This window comes from Nyctibius grandis, chromosome 27 (assembly GCF_013368605.1).
Source record: "Nyctibius grandis isolate bNycGra1 chromosome 27, bNycGra1.pri, whole genome shotgun sequence".
Classification (NCBI taxonomy): domain Eukaryota; kingdom Metazoa; phylum Chordata; class Aves; order Nyctibiiformes; family Nyctibiidae; genus Nyctibius; species Nyctibius grandis.
Window position 1 is genome coordinate 1,934,307 of NC_090684.1, and position 17,433 is coordinate 1,951,739.

General features: G+C 56.9%; 1 protein-coding gene across 1 annotated transcript; it reads right to left on the reverse strand.

The window, feature by feature from the left end:
• Nucleotides 1-4,107: 4,107 nt before the first annotated feature.
• IKBKE (inhibitor of nuclear factor kappa B kinase subunit epsilon) lies at nucleotides 4,108-16,668 on the reverse strand. Its single transcript, XM_068419252.1, has 21 exons — nucleotides 16,562-16,668; nucleotides 16,358-16,458; nucleotides 15,422-15,562; nucleotides 14,885-15,014; nucleotides 14,252-14,433; nucleotides 13,777-13,937; nucleotides 13,189-13,299; nucleotides 12,730-12,909; nucleotides 12,183-12,385; nucleotides 11,703-11,767; nucleotides 11,532-11,623; nucleotides 10,781-10,882; nucleotides 9,448-9,523; nucleotides 9,237-9,349; nucleotides 8,892-8,968; nucleotides 8,601-8,640; nucleotides 7,655-7,756; nucleotides 5,810-5,906; nucleotides 5,503-5,606; nucleotides 5,124-5,195; nucleotides 4,108-4,391 (listed from the first exon to the last, which is right to left on the reverse strand). Exons 2-21 carry the CDS (start codon nucleotides 16,442-16,444, stop codon nucleotides 4,358-4,360), a joined length of 2,169 nt encoding a protein of 722 aa, XP_068275353.1. The 5' UTR covers nucleotides 16,445-16,458; nucleotides 16,562-16,668; the 3' UTR covers nucleotides 4,108-4,357.
• Nucleotides 16,669-17,433: the final 765 nt, after the last annotated feature.

Consider the following 17,433-nt stretch of genomic DNA (forward strand, 5'->3'; position numbering starts at 1 on the left):
CCCCGGGCCGGGTCCCGCGGCACGAAGCGGTGCCGGGGGCTTTCTCCAGCGTCTGCTGCTTGAGCGCAGCGGCATCCCGCCCCGCGGCCCTTTTGCCCCCACGGGAGCTGCAGGATCTTGTGTGGGCTCGACACTAACCCAGGCTGGTGCGAACCCTCTCCTGGCTCGGCTGCAAGGGCAGCTGGAGCTCATCACCTTTCCCCACTGCAGTGACAGCAGGGCTGGGGAGCGACACGGAGGGCGGTGAGCTGGAGCAATTATCTCTCCCAGATGAGGCACTTGTGGTTGTGGGAAGTGCGAAAGCGAAAATATTACGGCCCAGTTTTGAAGTAGCAAGGGCTGGATATCGCGATGTGAAGGTCCTGTGTCACCATAACCCCTTCCCCACTGGCTTGAAGAGGCACAAAATGAGCTACTGCCCTTTTTCCCGTGTCTGGATGGAGCCCAGCGCACAGAGAGGGTGACACGGTCACCCCAAGTCATGCAGGACACGACTGGCTGCAGGCTGGCTGCCTAACCCAGACCGTCCCTTCTCTGCCGCTCTCCACTGTACTGGTTTGAAATACATAACTCAGACAGAATTGCTCCTGAATTTCTTTGGTTTGCGTGAGAGCAGGCGGGTGAAGAGCTGCTGCAGTGAGTGCAGTGCTGGGCTGTGTGAATCCTGGCTTCTGGGCTCACGGGAAGCTGAGTTTGATGTCTCTCACGAATTCCCGAGGACAGGATAAGCCAAGGATATCTAAATCCTTTTCAAGGATTTTAATTTGAAGGATGGATTAAAACACTGGCTCTGAGTTACAAAAGACTAGTGCCATAAGCAGTCACTAATAAGAGCTTCAAACCAAAGAAGCAATAATGCAGCTTGAAAAATTCTAGTTTTGTTCTGTGCTAAGTAGCCAGATTAATTTTCAGAAGGTCTTTTTCTTCCGCATTCAGGATCCTGGTTCACTTTCATGTGTCCTCTGCTTCTGCCTGAGAACAGCAGCAGATTTATTCCTGGGTAAATTGTTTCCCAAAAACTTGGCATTTTAGCCCACATTCTCCCCAAACCATTGAATCGTATAAGGAATCACCTGCGAGAAAGCAAACGACCTTCCTGAGGGCAAAGACATACCTGGCACCTGGCTGGGAACCTGTTAAAACCATCCTGGACGTTTGCTTTTCCAGGTCCATCCTGGGGCACAGTTTCAGCTCAGTTTTGCAGCATCCTGGAGGAGGCAGGGGGGGATCTCCCGCTGCTCGCCCACGGAGGGCTTTGGTTCCCCTCGCCCTGAGGAAATCCCCAGTGCCTGGGAGCCAAGTGGCTGCCATGGGGGGGCACGCACAGCCTGACAGCAGCTTGCAGACAACTTCCCCCGGGAGCTGCTCCAGCGGAGGCTGTTGTCCGCAGGGAAAGTCCTCCCCGATGCTGGGGGACCTTCTGCCCACGGGTCACACGTGTTGGCCCCTTCTTGCTGGAGGCTGACATGGCTGGACCAGGGCTGGCCGGGGAAGCCGCAGAGCTCAACTTCTAGTGCAAATAAATATCATATATAGTATGTTTTGTCAACATAAGAAGCTTTGGGTCACACCTGCATAAGAGATGTGGCGGAGTCATCATCCTTCTCAGCTGTCTGTGCAGGTATTCAGGTCTGACAGCATAGGAAGCTCTTTCAGGCCAAGGGTTAAAATATTTGGGGGAAAAAAAAAAACCCTAATTAACATTGGCAGGAAAATTCCTGTTTCATTTGGATTCTGGGAGTCCCCTTCACAGCTGCTGTGTTATGGCAATTTAAGCATGACAAGGGCTGTTAGCAAAAACTCTTTTTTTCTTTTTGCCAAGAAATAAATCCCTTTTTGTTGAAGCCAAACATGTTCTAGGTCAAACACTCAGCTGGTACGAATCAGCGCAGCTCCACTGACTCCGAGGAGACCCTGCCCGGGCTCCCTGCCCTGTTCCTACAGGGGATGCCAGTGAATTCGAGCTGAATTAAAAATAACATTTGTTATAAAACCAGGCGAATCCTAGAAAATCATTTGCAGGAGAAAAGCTTTTAAGCGATGGCTTATTTCCACCTCTCCTACAAGTAAGTAGCTGGGTTTGACAGTCAGGATGTTGGTTTTTATGATTAAAATGAATGGGAACGTTTGGTGCCAAATTCTGCTCTGGTTTCCTGGGCGGGGGCAGCTCCTGGGCGCTTGGCCTGTTCTTACAAGAAAGTGGAGCTGGGCGCAGCCTTGGAGTGGCTGCTCCTTGCTGAGCCTTGGGGCAGCGCGGCAGCAAGATGTTCAGCTCCATGGATGTTTCACCTGACGTCCCCAAATGTCTCCCAGCAGAGGTTAGAAATACTTGCTGCGGGGTCCATCCAAGGAGCACCCATGGCAGGCACCCCCTTCCCTGTCCTTGCTGCAGCTCTGCCTCTGGGCACTGCCAGGTAACGTGAATCCTGGGGACGATGTCCGGGGAACCAGAGCAGCCACGGCAGGCCCTGACTTGGCCCAAGGCTTTCGGTTGAGCTGATGTGTGTCCCCTCCAGCAAAGGGGCTGGGAAGGGAGCTGGAGCGAAGGTGAAGGGCAGAGTCGAGCGTTTCGTTTTCTACCGAGGGACAGGTCCAGGCAGGCGCCCTGAGCATCCCCGCTGCTGAGTCAGACTCCTTTGCTTGCCAAATGATGGCTCAGCCTCCCCTTCCAGACACGCAGCCAGTCCCTGGGACGTGCAGCGAGTCCCTCGCCCTTGGACCTTGCTGGTGCCAATGCTGCCCCGGCTCCCCAGGCCCTGCTCCAACCTCCTGTAACCCCAGCAGCCTGTCATGGTTTGCACACAGGCAGAAACCAGGCAAACACAGAGGGAAGGGTTTAGGCAGGGGACAGGAATGAATCCAGACGTTCCTTCCTCCCGGCAGTGCAGCCCCCCCACCCCGCATACGCAGGGGCACCGGGACCTGTGCTTCCCCCTGGCCAGTGGCTGCCACTCAGCAGCACAGTCCCCTTCCCAGCGTGATTCAGGAGGCTGGGGCTCTCCAGGGAGCCCAGGGCGGTGATTTGTGTGTGTTTGCACTCGTGTGTGCCAGGGAGGGGTGGGAAGAGCCAAGGTGGTTCTGCCCATCAGTCTAGCAGGAGCCTCACAGGTGTAAATACCCATGTCTGAGCCCGGCTGGATGGGGGTTGTTGCCCTGCCTGGCTGGGGGGACATTGCTCCCCTCTGCTGCACTACGGGATGTGGGAATCTGGGTGACAACCCATAAATCACCCTGGGGACCGGCAGGAAGAGGCGGAGGGAGGGCAGCGTGTCTGACTCTTCCCACAAAGAGCTCCTCGATACCATCTGATGCTCACGCTCCCGAGACCCCAGGCTGCCCCTATCGCTGCTCCGCACGCTGCTGCTGGCGAGCAGCTGACGCAGCCGATAACGGGAGGATTACGGCTCCTTGTAAAACCCAAGGTCAAAAAACAGTAGGAAATTCGAAGCACAATAACCACCGCTAACAAAGGGCTGGGTACAGCCCTGACGCGGAGCATCGGGGTCCTTCCGCAGCTCTCTGTGAAATTCCTGGGGGGCAATGAGGTGGGGGGGTAACGTGTTTCCCCTCCATCCTATTTCTCTGGAGTGTAACAGGAGTGAAGTGTTGTGCGTGTCCTTCCCAGGGCAGCTCCAAACGCTCACAGCCAGGTTCAGTGGATGGAGTTGTACGTTCAGTACAGGGTTGTTTGGAGAAGGCACAAACACAGAACTCAGTTATATTTATAGAAATGTACCAAAAAAGAGAAGCCTCCCGCAGCTTCCCATTCCCAGACCTCCAGCAGCCCACACATGGGGCTGGGCTGGAGGCAAAGCCCTGGAGCAGGAGGAGAGGCTGCTGTGGCTCCAGCCTTCCCCATGCTGGGGCCTCCCGGGCAGACCACTGGAGCCGTCCTGGGCTGGATCCCGTCTCCCATCCATCAGGTGCAGCTTCCCTCTGCCCTGGGCTCCTGCCCTGCTCCACAAAGCCTCAGGGAGCAGAAGTACATTACAAGTGGGAGTAATCCCTAAATAAGTAAAAGGGCAAAAGATAATTTATCTGTCTATCTTCTTCCTCTTCATCATCTGACATGGTGATACAGAGAAGCTAGAAAAACATGAAGTCCTTCAAGCACTTTTTAAAATGAAAAAAAAACCAAAACGGTTTTCTGGTTGAACTTTCCAAGGCTCAAGGCTCACAAGCCGCTCAGAGCTAATGCTGGTGAACTGTGCAAAAGTGCTGGCACGGAGAGGTAGGACACAGAGAGCTCCTCAAACACGACCGGCAGATGCCTCCATCGCTCCGGACCCGAAGTGCTGTCAGTGTTCCCTGCTGTGGGACAGGGTTCGCTCCAGCAGCCGTGAATCCACCACGTCTCTCAAATACCGGGCGTGGGGGCAGCCCCACTTAACCTGCAGGAACAAAACCAAAGGCTTTAGGCTGGAGAGGGGTCACCTGGGCTCACGCAGTCCCAGACTACAACTTGGGCTGGGCACCAATCTCTGGGCTCGTCCCGGTGTCTCTTGGGATGAGCTCCTCAAACCAAAAGCCCACCAGATCTTTCCTTAAGCCCTTATTCACAGTGGACCCGCTGCACCAACACAGCTGGTGCTACACAAACAGGGCTGGGCTGAATCACCCATTTCTTTTTTTTCCTTTTAAAATCTGATCTGAAACTCTCTGACATTTTGATATGCATATTCATATTGTTGATTTGCATTAAGATCCTCAGAAAAAAAGGTTGCAGAGGAAGAAACCCAGGAGGGAGCTGTCAGCAGTAGGATGCTGGGATTTGCACAGTTTCATCCAGACACGGAAAACATCTTCTCCGTGGCAGCCAGCAGCTGACAGTGCTGAGCAGCAGAGGAGGAAGGCTGGAAAGAGGGTGTAGACATGACATAGCATTTGCAGAAGATCATGCTTAAACTTCCAAGAAAGAGAAACTCTGCTGCTGCCAGATCATGATGTAAACTTGGTGCCGTTCAAGCGCCCATGTGAACCACCCCATGAGTAGCTGTGGTTGTGCTGGGCACCAGGCACGGCTCCCAGGGAGCCCACCCAGACCCACCGCCCCTTCCCAGGGCAGCGCGGCCGTGTCCTGGTGTCAGGGGCAGGGATCACCATCTCTGGGTCCTCTTACTTACCGCTCGATGACGCTGTTGTTGAACTGGAGATTGCAACTCGCTGACCTCATCTGCTCCAGGAGCTCCTGCATCCTGCCAGGGACACAACCAGCCCCTTACCCCCGTGCTGCTCAGCCCCTGCTCCCTGTGGGAGCACCTCCTGCGGAAGGGCTGGCCGAGCTGGCAGGGACACCCCACGTGTCACCGAACGGGGATGGCACCTGGCAGGGCCACGGCGTGCGCAGCGGTGAGGGGCTTAACGCGGACTGTCCAGCCCTGCACACGCAGAGCCCTTGCCCCAGCGCTCGCCCTGTTGCTCGTGTGGAGGATGGGCAGCGGGAGGTCCCGCTTCTCCCCGGGGAGCTGGGCTGTCCGCAGAGCCCTCTCCCAAAAGACTCACTGAAAAGCCATCTCCTGGCGTGCCTGGCTCAGATGGACAGGGGAAGGCGCAGGAGGAACCGGGGCCAAACTCCGTTTCTCCCTCTGGAGAAACCTGTCCAGAGCCTGTGGAGAGGGAGAGCCGTGGCAGCCCCAGCAGGTGTGGTGGTGTGACCCCCTGGGTGCTGCGGTGCCCGGGTCTCCCTTCAGCCCTGCGAGCACAGCGTGCCTACCCCGGGACAAAGCGCTCGGAGAAATGGCACCGACGTGGTCACACCCGGCACATCCACCCCTCCAGGACAAACAGAACCACGTCCGTGGGCACCTACGCTCTGCAGGCAGTCCTGGCACTCCAGCATCTCCACGCTGCAGGCGCTGATGCGGTTGCTGAGCCTCTTCAGATGCTTCTTTATCTCACAAACTTTCCTAGAAAGAAAGACGACAACGGTATTTCCAGCCAATGCTCAGCAGCAGTGTGGATCGTTGCATTTTCCTTGTGTTTTAATTTCTGCAAACCTTCCTGGATCTAAGTTAAAATCCTGAAGGAAAGCAAATGAGTCACAACTATGTTGTAATTACGGCTGCAGCTCTGCTAATAGCCGCCGTAGGGGAGGTTATCCAAACAACACTAATAGCAAATTAATTAGGGAAAGTGTTGCTTAGATGAGAGACAGCCCAAGCCCATCACTCCTGCCCTGAGTGCTGCGCTGGCCGGTCCTCTGTGCCCCGTGGGGACTGAGCATCTACCCCAAAAGGCTGCTGGGGTTTGTATTTCTTTTTGCCTGCTCTCCTTTCACACTTGAAGCACATGAAGGCCAGAAAAGTTCCCCCTCAAGCCAGGCAGGCGTGTTGTGAGTTGTCTAAAAAAAAGGTTTGGTTTGGCTTTAAAGAAATAAAAAAAGAATATTTAAGGTGACTGGTCCACCTCCAGTCCCCAGAAAAACAGCCACCACACCACAACCCCTGGCTGCTGGCAGGAAGAAACTCAAAACAGGACAACAAAACCTGAAGTAACAATAAATTAAAAATATCCAGTTGTGACTCACAGTGCCCTCTCCCTAAGGACAGAAAAAGACACACAAAAATACTCTAGAAAAACATGAAGAAGTTTTTTCCTCCATGTAAGTGTAGGTAAAAGCCCCGCTTTAGTGCAGACGGGGCTCCTGTGCTGCACAGAGTCTGTGGGGCTCGACCTGTATTTCACCCTGAGACAAAATTCCCGTGGAAGCCAAGGGGAGATTTCGCTGCCCCGCAATGGGACGTGGTGGGAGGTGGCTGTGGGCAAGAGCTTCTGCCCCCAAAGCAAAACCTGCCCATGGGCGAGGGTCTACAGCGTGGAAACCCCCCAGCTGCACAAGGTGAGGCTGGAAAGGGGACACGGCAGGGACAAGGCACTGCCTGCTGCTCCCAGGACATTCCTGAGCACTGCAGACAAACCTCTAGCCTAAAAATCCCCCCCTAGTAAAGCCCTAGCAGCAGGGCTACTCCACATCAGAAATAAGGACCAGGTCAAAAGCCAGGTTTAACTCTAAGGCATTACAGAAAATCGTTCTCCTCCGCCCACACTGGCAGCCCAGGGGAATGGATGCTCCTCTCTAAAAGCAACCTGGCAATAAAAATCCAATTTCTGCACCCCCCCCCTGCCCTGCCTGCCTCCCCTCAGCCCTGCTCTCTGCTGCTGCCATGGGCAGTGGATTGTGCTCAATCACTGCAAGGCAATTTGCTCTTTGCATTATTCCCCAAACACCATTTAACGGAAAATCATTCCTCGTAAGTAGATCTCTTTGTCTCAATAGCGACTGTGTCCTGATAAAATCACCTCTGTCAGAGCGAGGGAACCAGCTGCTTGAGCTCAAGCTGCAAGTTTAGGGGCTTTTTTAAAAACCTTAAACCAACAGGGCAGAAATACACGGTGGGGGTAAGAACGGGCGCACACAGCAGGATTTGTAGCAGTCACACAGAGCTGCTGCTTTAAGGTCTTATTGCCCCTTTATGAAACCCTCTGCAGCAGTTACCGACAGCATCGTCTCCATCCGCATCCCAACGCTCGATCGATAGCAGGGAGCATCCCCAAGCCCGGGTGGTTGGTGGGTTACTGGGAGGTCCCCTCTCCCCTCCCCATCCAAAAACCAGAACCCCAAAACCCCTGGAGAGGGCTGGGCAGGGGCTGGTACCTCATCCTGCTGCCGTGGAGGGTCAGGGCCTCCTGGTACCGCTGGACACAGTCGTCCTGGAAAATCAACAGAACCTTCCTGGCCAGATGCCCTAAATTCACCCTAAAACCAGGAAAAAAGAGAGAATGCTGTCATATCCTTAAATGTATGAGAATGAACATCACAGTCCGCAAGGCAGGAGACCTAAAGCTGTTCCTGAATGGAGAAAGAGAGACTGGATGGGAATTAATTAATTCTGTGTCTGTGTTATAAAGAAAACAAAACCGAATTGTGATGAAGAGGAGATGGAGGTTTCAGGGGGCAGGGGGACCCAGCCGGGCTGTCATCCCCACCCCGGGGCACTTCTGAGAAGTCTTTGCCCTGGAGTTTAAGGCAAATGTCCAAGGTTAGAGTGAAGATTAATTAAGGTAAAGGAGCTGCCTGTCAAATTTCCCCGTCCCTGGTATGTACTGAAGTGTGCGTTTCATTTCTTGCGCTTGTTAAATTCCCCTGGTTGCAGTGGAAACTGAAAGGAGAATTGTTAAAGGTACAAAAGCCATCAGACACTTTACTGCCACTGAAAGTTAAACAGATATGAAAGCACAGACACTTCCTAAATCAGCATCTCGGTGAATAAATGGCCACAAACTAAGTACTGTGGGAGGAATAGCCTGAAACGTGCTTATCCCCACAGTCCCACACGGGTTTGGCCCAACAGCAGCTCCCTGTCCCCAGGTCTGCAGAGATTTTCTCACATCTTCATCTGAAAGAGCTTGTAGCTTGAAAACCTTGCTGTGAACGGTCCTGCATCGATGGACCATCACAGAGGCCGCTTACAGGTGCCCTCTCTCAACGTTAGTGACCCAGGAACATCTTACATCCCCTTGGGATTCAACCAGAAACACCAAACTCCTGCCTGGCCGCAGCACGGGGCAGGTCCTGGGAAGGGGAGAGGGTTGGGACTTACTTATCCAGCTTGTGTATTTGTTCCTCATTGTAGCCCAGCCCTGGGGAGGAAAGACACTGGTCACCACATGCTTCCCTGCTCATAACCCAATAAATGGGCAATTTCACAACCTGCAGAGATCAGTCAAGGGGCTTTTCAGGGCTGCAGCCCCTGGGCTAACTGCCATGGCACAGAAAGAACTGCTGAACCAAATAAACTGAAATAATTCATTTTTCCACGGGGCCAGCACAGGGATGTTCCTGCTGCAGCCCCGCACCTCGTGCCCCTGGGGCCGCCGTCCCCGTCACTTACGCAGACACGTCCTGGCCTTCTTGAACTGCCTGTAGATCAGCTGCATCTTCTCCAGGCAGCACTCGACCTGCCGGATGCTGAAATCAGGACGGGGAAGAGGAAGGGCATGAGGTTGGGGTGAAATTGGCACTTTGGGGTGAAATCCGAATGCGCTGTAACAGGGGACACTGCTGCCACCCGTGTCTGTGTGTAGGGACATCACGCAACATTACACGTGCGTGCACAGGGCTGCTCAGAGCCGTTTGCCCCCAGGGGCTGTGCACAGCTCACGCAGCGATGTCTGCTCGGTGCAGCTGGGAGCAGCGACGCGTTGGCAGGGATTTCGGTCAAGCTGGCGCTACAGACCTTTTGTCCTCGTGCACTTGTTGCCTGTGCTTCACCAGCTCGGCCAACATGCCGTCCAGCGCCCCTTGGAAGTCAAAGATGTTGTGGGAGCACTGGGAGAGCTCCTCTGCGACCTGCGGATGGGGAGGAGAGGTTGGGGCCGGCCCCTCCGAACGCTGCCCGCAGCTGCGGATGGTCCCTGCCCCGCTCGGAGCCGCCCGCGGGCACTCACCCTCTGCAGCCTTGTCTTCACCAGGGCCATGTCCTTCAGAGCCGGCACCCCGCTGTCTGCAGGAGCGGCCTCGGACCTGAAGGAAGTCAGAAAATGAATATTGCTGAAGCAGAATGTAAGCCAGAGGCAGCCGTCACCTGGGCAAAGAAAATACATCCTGGGGTAGAGGCGGCGTCGGGTTCCCTGGGGAAGCCGAGCTGTGCTTTACTCGGGCAGTAGCTCCGTGTTCAGGGTACCAGATCCAAGCCATAAGATGCAAAGTGCTGATCTGGTAAAAACTCGCCCTGTTGTGTCCAATTTGTTCCCAAATTGGTAGCTTCACACCCGCCAGCTTCACGCCAGATCAGATGCCGTGCGCCCGCGCTGGCTGAGCCAGCAGAAATACGCCCGGTCCCGAGCGTGTTGGAGGGGCTGGAGGAGCCAGCAGCATCCAGCTGCAGCATTAGTGCTCTTGGCACTACAGCCCCGCGTAACGCGGCTGAACTCAACGGGAACCATGTGTCCCTGTCTTTGGAGATGAAATGGAAATTAAAGAGACTTGCTAAATTGAAAAGAATAAAAGCACAGCAACCCAGCAGCGAAGAATTTTCCACTACAACAACAACAACAAAACAGAAAAGCAAAATGACCGTGGGTTGCTTTAGAGAAGAGGGGATCAGCTTTCCCTGGGGCAGCGTGGGTGGGAATGGGTGCATCGGTTATAGGGTTTCTCTGTAATTCAGCCTCCGGTGAATGGTCCATTAGTGGGGCCTCTTGAATGGCAATAAAAGCCATCTCGTGCCATGGGCTCAGTGGGAGCGCGGCACAATGGGCTGCTGCCGCCCTCCCCAGGGCTCCCCGTGCCCAACTCTCCGAGGCTGTTTGCAGGGACTGGGGTCAGCGCTGCTGGCCAGACCCCAGCGGGGACCTGGCGGCTGATGCCACCCTGCCTGCTGTTCCAAGGCTGCTGGCAGCGGTGGCTCTTTTTCCCTTTCCCACGAGCCAGCAGCAGCAGCCCTGTCTCCTTCTCTCACTGAACTGAGCTGAAAATCCCAGAGCAGGAGCCAGGGAGTGAGGACTAATTGTGGGCTCCCATGAAACTAGGGACTGATCATTAAAAACTGAGGCAAAGAGGGAGAAGCAGTCACTTCCCGCAGCCTCCACATACAGTGAAAAAGCCTCTTACCTTCCAGCTACCAGCTTATTCCTGGAATTTTATTTATTTATGATTATTGAGGCAACTTTGAGAGTCCTATATCTTATTTGCAGCAGCCTCAGGGCAGTGCCGGTGCCTGCCCAGCCCAGCGCCTGCATCCCCGCGGCTGCAGAGCTGCCCGGGCGCAGCCACACTTACAGCACGTGGGTCTTCACCTCAGTGAGCTGCAGGCAGGCGAGCACGGACAGAGCCCCTCTCCTCTGCTCCACGATCCGTGAGCACTCCGTTTTCAGGTTCCCACTGCCAGGAGAGAAAACAGCCCATCCAACGCGTGCTCCCCGGCAGCCCGACCTCCATCCCCGGGGCCGGCCACGCGTGGCGGGGGGTGAGGATGGAGCTGGTGGCTCCGCTCTGGCTGCTCGTGGGAAAATGGGGGGCTGGATGCAGTAAACCCAGTAAAACTGGGTGCAGGTCCCAGGTCAGGGGGCTCTTGCCCGCTGGGCGCTGACCTACCACTGCACAACAAGCTCTTGCCCCAAAGGAGGTGGGTAGGACAGTGAAAATGCACAATGATAATATTAATAATATAAATAATAATAATAATAATAATGATGCTCTTTTCCTCAGCATCTCCTAAACTGAAAAAAGTGACTCAAAAGTAAAAAATGGGGACAGGAGCAGCCTCACCTCACCGAGTGGTGTTTCCCTATAGCTCCAGCCCCCTCACAGCCTGGCACTGTGTGTCCCTTCCACAGGGAACACACTGGCCATCGTGCTGTGCTCCCTCCCAGTACCCCATGACCACATCCCACCAGACCCAGTGGTCCTGTGCTGTCTGGAAGAGGCTGGAAAACCCTGAGTGGTTTAACCCTTAGCACACACATCTCGGTGCTGGGAAGGGACAGGTCACCCCCCCACTGCCCGTGACCGCGGTGGCTCTGGCACTCACATCACCCAGTGGACACCTCTGGCCAGCAGCTCCCGGCAGCGCCGCAGGGCCCGGGCGATGCGCAGGGTCTGGTGCACGGCGCCCACCGCGCTCTGCAAAGCAAAGGGCACTGCCAGGGGCTGCGCCTGCAGGGCCGGGGCTCCCCGGGCTGCCCCGGGCACCCCCACCTACCTTGGCTGCGCTGCAGTCGGCCACCACGTCCACCTTGGGGACAAACTTTGGGAAGTCAAGTGCCGCTGGAAAGACAGACAGCGGTCATGGTGCCTCGGGGAGTGAGCCTGGAGCCCCCGAGCCGCAGCTGTGGACCCACGGGGATGTCTCACGCCCACCTAAGGACAACCTGAAGCCGCTCAGGATTTCAGGCATGGGAGCAGCTGTGATGCTGGAGGCTTAGTGCAGCCCTCGGAGGTATTTTGGAGTCATGGATGAAGGCATGAACCGCCTGCAAAGCCCGGTGTGGCGGGCGGCCGTGGAGCAGCAGCACTCAGCAAGGGAAAAACTGACCCTGACACCTCCTAATCCTGCTCCAGCATCATAACCCCTCCACCTCCTGCTGTGCACTGGAGTCTATTAGGACAATAACTTCAGCAAGTCTCTCTTACGGCACCCACCCTGCATGCCACGATGCGTCTCCAAGCCAACGGTACTCACGGTCTCTGTATCTCACTCCTACCACGTCTTCTGGTTGCTCAGCGGTGCTCAGGAAGGTCAGGGGGTTGCGCTCTGTGGTTTTGCAGAAACTATGAGCTTGTAGATTAGGATCCAGCTCATACAGATGGCCTTCAAAAAAATATTCTTGATGGTGAGGGGCTATATTTGTTTGTTTGAAGACAGCATCTAAAAACTTGGTGGTACTGAAAAGAAAAAGAAATGAAAAGATGGGGAATAAGCAAGGAGGTGAGCGCTCAGATTTCCACCGCTTTGACAGCCTGACACCCTCTTCTTGTAGCAAAACACCCCGGGGGTCAGCGAGGCCCCTTGAACAACCTCCCTGGTGTTCTCCATGTGCCACGCCGGGAGCTGTTAGTGCCCTCCCCAGCAAAGGCTGGTTGGAACCTGGTCTGTTTTAACCTGGGTTAACTGCAGTGCAGAGGGAACAGGTGCTTCCCCCCTGCCCAGGTTCACCTACTGAATGAGGGGCTGAGGCTCCTGAGCTCAATTCCCAAATTTGCCTTTAACACAGCCTTGGCGTCCTTACGTGTTGTAGGAGTGGATGTAGACACGATGCAAGGAAGCCTGCTGCAGGGAGAAGACGTCAACCACGATCCTGTGCAAAATGTCACTGGTTTCTGCAAAAAACTGGTCGAATCCCCAGCATTTCTCCTGATCCGCCTCCAGGATGTTAGCCAAAATGGGTATCAGCTGGTCCTTCAGCCCCCTGCAGCAGGAGAGATGTTTGCACAGACCCTGAGCCATAAACACGGTGCCCTGTGGGGCCGGGGAGAGGTGCAGCCCCTCTCCTGCGGCTGAGCTCCCGTAGGGACCGAGCCGCTGCCCTGCCCTCACCCCCTTTTCCCGGCTGTAACGCAAAGACCTGGTCCGAGAGCTGTGACACCTGCAGATGAAAAGCTCATCTGCCTCACTAAATGTGCTCTCCTGCCACGGTGCCAGGACGTGACACCCGCTGCAGGAGCCGAGCCCGGCAAGGGACACTCACGCGGAGAGCTGGCAGGTGATGGGCAGCTCGTAGCTCCACTCGATGTTCCCCTTCTCCTGCCTCTGGACCCCCGCAATGGCTCCAGGAGGCTTCTCGGTGGTAATTTTATACCTGTTGAAAGGAAATTGCTCGCAGGTGAAACGAGTCAGGTGACGTCTGTTTGGGCACTGCATCCCTCAGGCCCAGCTGAGAGGGAAAGGGCAGAGCATGGATGGGCTGGGAAAGGAGCGATTCACAGAAAGACAAAAAATAAACGCACAGAAGGAAAATGCTTCAAGAAACAAGCAAAAACTTTGAAGCAAACGCTAACCCTGCCTCCCCTCCCAGCTGTTTAGCCACAAAGTCACAGGGATGCATTTTGAGGGCACACGTGGTAAACGGGGCACAGAGCCGTCACCACGCTGCACGCACACGCTCTCCACGGGCTACGGCTCAGGGCTTTCCAGGCTGGGTGGGATTGAGTGAGCAGTAAACTACAGCTCACAGGCACACGGTGCTGCAGGCAGGCACCAAGCCACAGCCAGGCTGTCCTGCAGCCCCCGGGGCCACCACCCACGGTCCCATGCAGCAGCACCCAGCAGTACCTACATGATCTCCTTGTTCCTGCGAGGTCCCCCAAAGGGGACGAAGGGGAGGCTGCCGGTGGCGGCGTGGTAGAAGGTGACACCGATGCTCCAGAGGTCGACGGTGACGCCGTACGCCTTCTGCTGCGGCTTGCGCAGGACCGCGCGCTCGTACATGTCCGGGTGCTGCGGGGACGAAGCAGAGAGCAGCACTGCCAACGCGGCCAGCGGGTTCGCAGCGGGCGCCCAGCCTTGGGATCGAGAGCTGACTGCTCACTTTGGCCTCTTCTGCTGCTGGGTCCTCCAAATAAAACATCGCCTGTAACTCTACAACAAAAATGCTGAGCCCTCCCCGCTTCAAAACCCATGGCCCCTGTGACACGGGGCTCTCCAAGTCACTGCTGCTCTCTGTAGGTTGCCCAGCTGTGGGATGGAGGGATGGGGACCAGCTTCCCCCAGGGCTCCCAGGGGCCACCAGCCCAGTGACACGCCGTACTCACGAGATATTCCTCCGTCCCGTAGACAGACACAAACTTTTCATCATCATCCAGCTCTCGGGCAGCCCCAAAATCTGTCAGCTTATAGATGCTCTGCCCATCTTCCCCCATCAGCCGCATGATGTTCCCGGGTTTGATGTCTCGGTGGACGATGCCGTTCTCGCGGAGGTGGTTCATCCCTGCCACTGGGCACAAGGGGGGACGGCGGCGTTGGCGCGAGGGGCTGGAGCACTTTGGTTTTGTTTAAATGTAGGAGCATGAGAGGGGACAAGCCCCAGGGCTGGTTGCACGTAAACAGGGACCAAAGTGACCGGGGGAATGGAGAGGACGAGTGAGCACACGGCAGGGCACTGCCCTCGTGCTCCCCAACCGTGGGGCACAGCCCGTTTCCAGAGCAGGTCTGCAAGGAGAAACCCTCAGGCTCCCCCTGAAAGCAGAACTCACGAACCCACCTCGCCTGGAGGTGCAATTTCTGACTGCTCAGCCTGACCCTCACGTCCACAGCCCAGGGCTGGTGCCCACAGGGTCCCGCCAGCACCACGAGGTCCCCATCCTGCAGCCGTCGGCCCCGGGCTGTGCTCGCGATGGCAGGGAGCTGCCCGGCCCACCCCGGGGCGCAGGGACCCCCGCGCTCACCCACGCACTGCAGCACGATGAGGAACTCGGACTCGGCCAAGCCGAAGGCGTTCACCGGGTCTTCCAGCACGTTCAGCAAGCTGCCGCTCGAGCAGAACTCCATCACCAGCACCTTCTGCTTGCTGCTGCCCTGCGGCGGGGAGCAGCCGTGAGGGTCTGGCTGTGCACAACGTGCTCAGCATCGCGGCCCGGCCCCAGGTCCCAGCCGGTGGCCTGTCCCCCCCCAGCAGGACCAGGTCCCCTCCCTTGGTTTGTGGGTCCCTGGGTTCGTCCTGCTCGGACAAACCAGTGTTGGAGAATGTCCCTGCTGTGACACACGCCTGGCCAGGGGACAAGAGCAGGTCACATCCGTGCTCCAGCCCAGTGACCCAGTGCCACCAGTGCTGAAGGGCTGGGCTGAGGCTTGGTGTGGAGCTGGAGGGACACGGGAGGAGAGGGCAGCCCAGGACCTCCGCACCCCTCCCATGGCTCAGACCAGCTCCCCCACGTTACTGGCCCGGTCAGCACGGTGGGTTTCCAAGCTGAGGTCCTGCTTACCGTCTCCTCCACAGCAAATAATTTGACAATGTTTTTATGGTTCAGCTTCCTCAGCATCTCGAACTCTCTCATCTGGACCTCCTGGGGCCGGAGGTAGCTGGCGTTATTAAAGACCTTCACAGCAACCAGCTCCCCTGATTTCTGGGAAAAGAGGACAAAGAGAAAAAGGAAATGGGAGGTGACACCATCCACGGCCCAAGCAGCCCCATTACTGCTCCCACATCCCTCTCGGGATGCAAACTGCGCTGACACCATGACGTGTTTTCCGAGCAGGCACCCCACAGCCTTCGCTTTCCCCACTGCAAAAGCAAAGCGCTGTTATTCGCCTCCCTTCGCTTCCTGTCCCTGAAGCTCACGTGCTCCATGGCAGCGTGTTTATTCAGCTTCATAAAAAGTTTATAGCCGGAGCTGAGGCCGGCAGCTCCCCGCCGGCTCTCTGCGGGACGGGGCGGGTTTCAAACCATCCCCGAAGCCGCCTCTCCTGCCCTGCGTAAACTTCAAAGGCCGGCAGGCGGAGAGTCTCTGTTCCAACCCTGGCAAGTGTTTGCATGAAATATGCAAATCTCCAAGGACGGGGTTTTCAAAACCTCTGGGCATTCCCCTGAAAACAGCTTCTTCCCTCCCGTGATGTACGGGAATGCCGGCAGCCGGCGAGCAGGGTCCGGCTGCGAGCGCCCCAAAAGCTGCCCTCGACCCACAGACCTTGACCCGCTGCCCTTGACCTGCTGCCCTCGACCCACAGACCTTGACCCGCTGCCCTCGACCTGCAGCCCTATGCGGGTGCCGGGGGGACGGAGCCAAATGAAAAATGAAAATAAACCCCGGAGCAGCCCTCAGCGCTGCCAGGAGGGCGAGCAGGGGGGAGCAGGGGCACCCCCGCGCCGTGGGGCAGGAGGGCTGGGGGGCACGGGGACAGCGTGGGCTGCCCCCGCTCACCTTGTTGCGAGCTTTGTAGACGCAGGCCGTGGCGCCCTGGCCCAGGAGGTCCTCGGTGCTCCAGAGGTAGTTCGGGGTGCTCTGCATCTCCGGCGGTGCCGCTGTAGGGAGGGGGAAGCACACGGGTCACCCCAGCGCCAGCCCCCGGTGGTCACCCGTCCTCGCCTGGCAGCGCAGGGGGAAGCAGCCGGCCGCAGGACGTACCCCTGGCAGGCAGCCGCCAGCCTCCGACCTCGCCGGCGCCGAGCGGGCAGCACCCCACGAAGGGCTGCGCATGGACGGAGCTTGGTAGCGGTGCCAAAAAACCACCCTGCGGCTGGGACCTGGCCGGGCTGGCAGAGAAACACTGACAGAGGCAAAAAAATACGAGCAAACAAACGGCGAGCTGCAAGGTGGTGAGAGGCACCTCCCCGCCCGAGAACAGAAACCTATGGGATTGCAAAACCCGCTCTGCACGCTTCGGAGGAGGAAATGCTTCAGCTTCCTGCTCGAGAAAAAAAATTCCCAGAGTTGCAGCGGTCCCCAGGCGGGGATGGGCTGGGCTCTGGTAACAGCAAATGGTGCTGAGCACCGTCACCACGCAGCAGAGTCGGAGCAGGACCTGCAGCCAGGGTCTGCGTTCAGCCCCCGTGAGCCATGCTGGGTGTGTGGGGTCAGGGCTCGGCCCCGGCTGCCCCTGGCACGGGACACAGCATCGCACGTCGGGATGTGTCTGCGATGAGCTGCTGCCGCTGTCCTGCTTTATGGGCTGCTCACGAGCCGTGCCAGGGCCGGGGTGGTTTAGCTCAAGCCGTTTGATCCAAGAGCCGCTGTGCAGGAGTTACAGGTCCCAGAGGCTTCCCGCAGCCAGCTCAGGGATGGCTCCTGCAGGACGGCAGCTCCCCGTCCCCGGGGACAGCCCTTGAGCAGGTAAAACTGCTCATAAAGCACAGAAAAGGAGGGAGGAAGCAGGTGCAAACAGAGCAAACAGCCCTGATCCTTCCCCTGACCACAAACCCATCCCCCACAGGGGTGAAGCAATGGATCCGGCCCGGCCCCAGCGCTTGCAAACGCTTCCAGAGGGTTTCAGAGACGAG

Coding starts and splice junctions, on each gene's coding strand:
- IKBKE (XM_068419252.1), bottom strand. CDS start 16,444: ATGCAGAGCACCCCGAACTACCTCTGGAGCACCGAGGACCTCCTGGGC. Junction 8,969..9,236: donor CAAGTGCACGAGGACAAAAG/GTCTGTAGCGCC, acceptor TCCTGATTTCAG/CATCCGGCAGGTCGAGTGCT. Junction 7,757..8,600: donor CAAATACACAAGCTGGATAA/GTAAGTCCCAAC, acceptor TCCTGGTTTTAG/GGTGAATTTAGGGCATCTGG.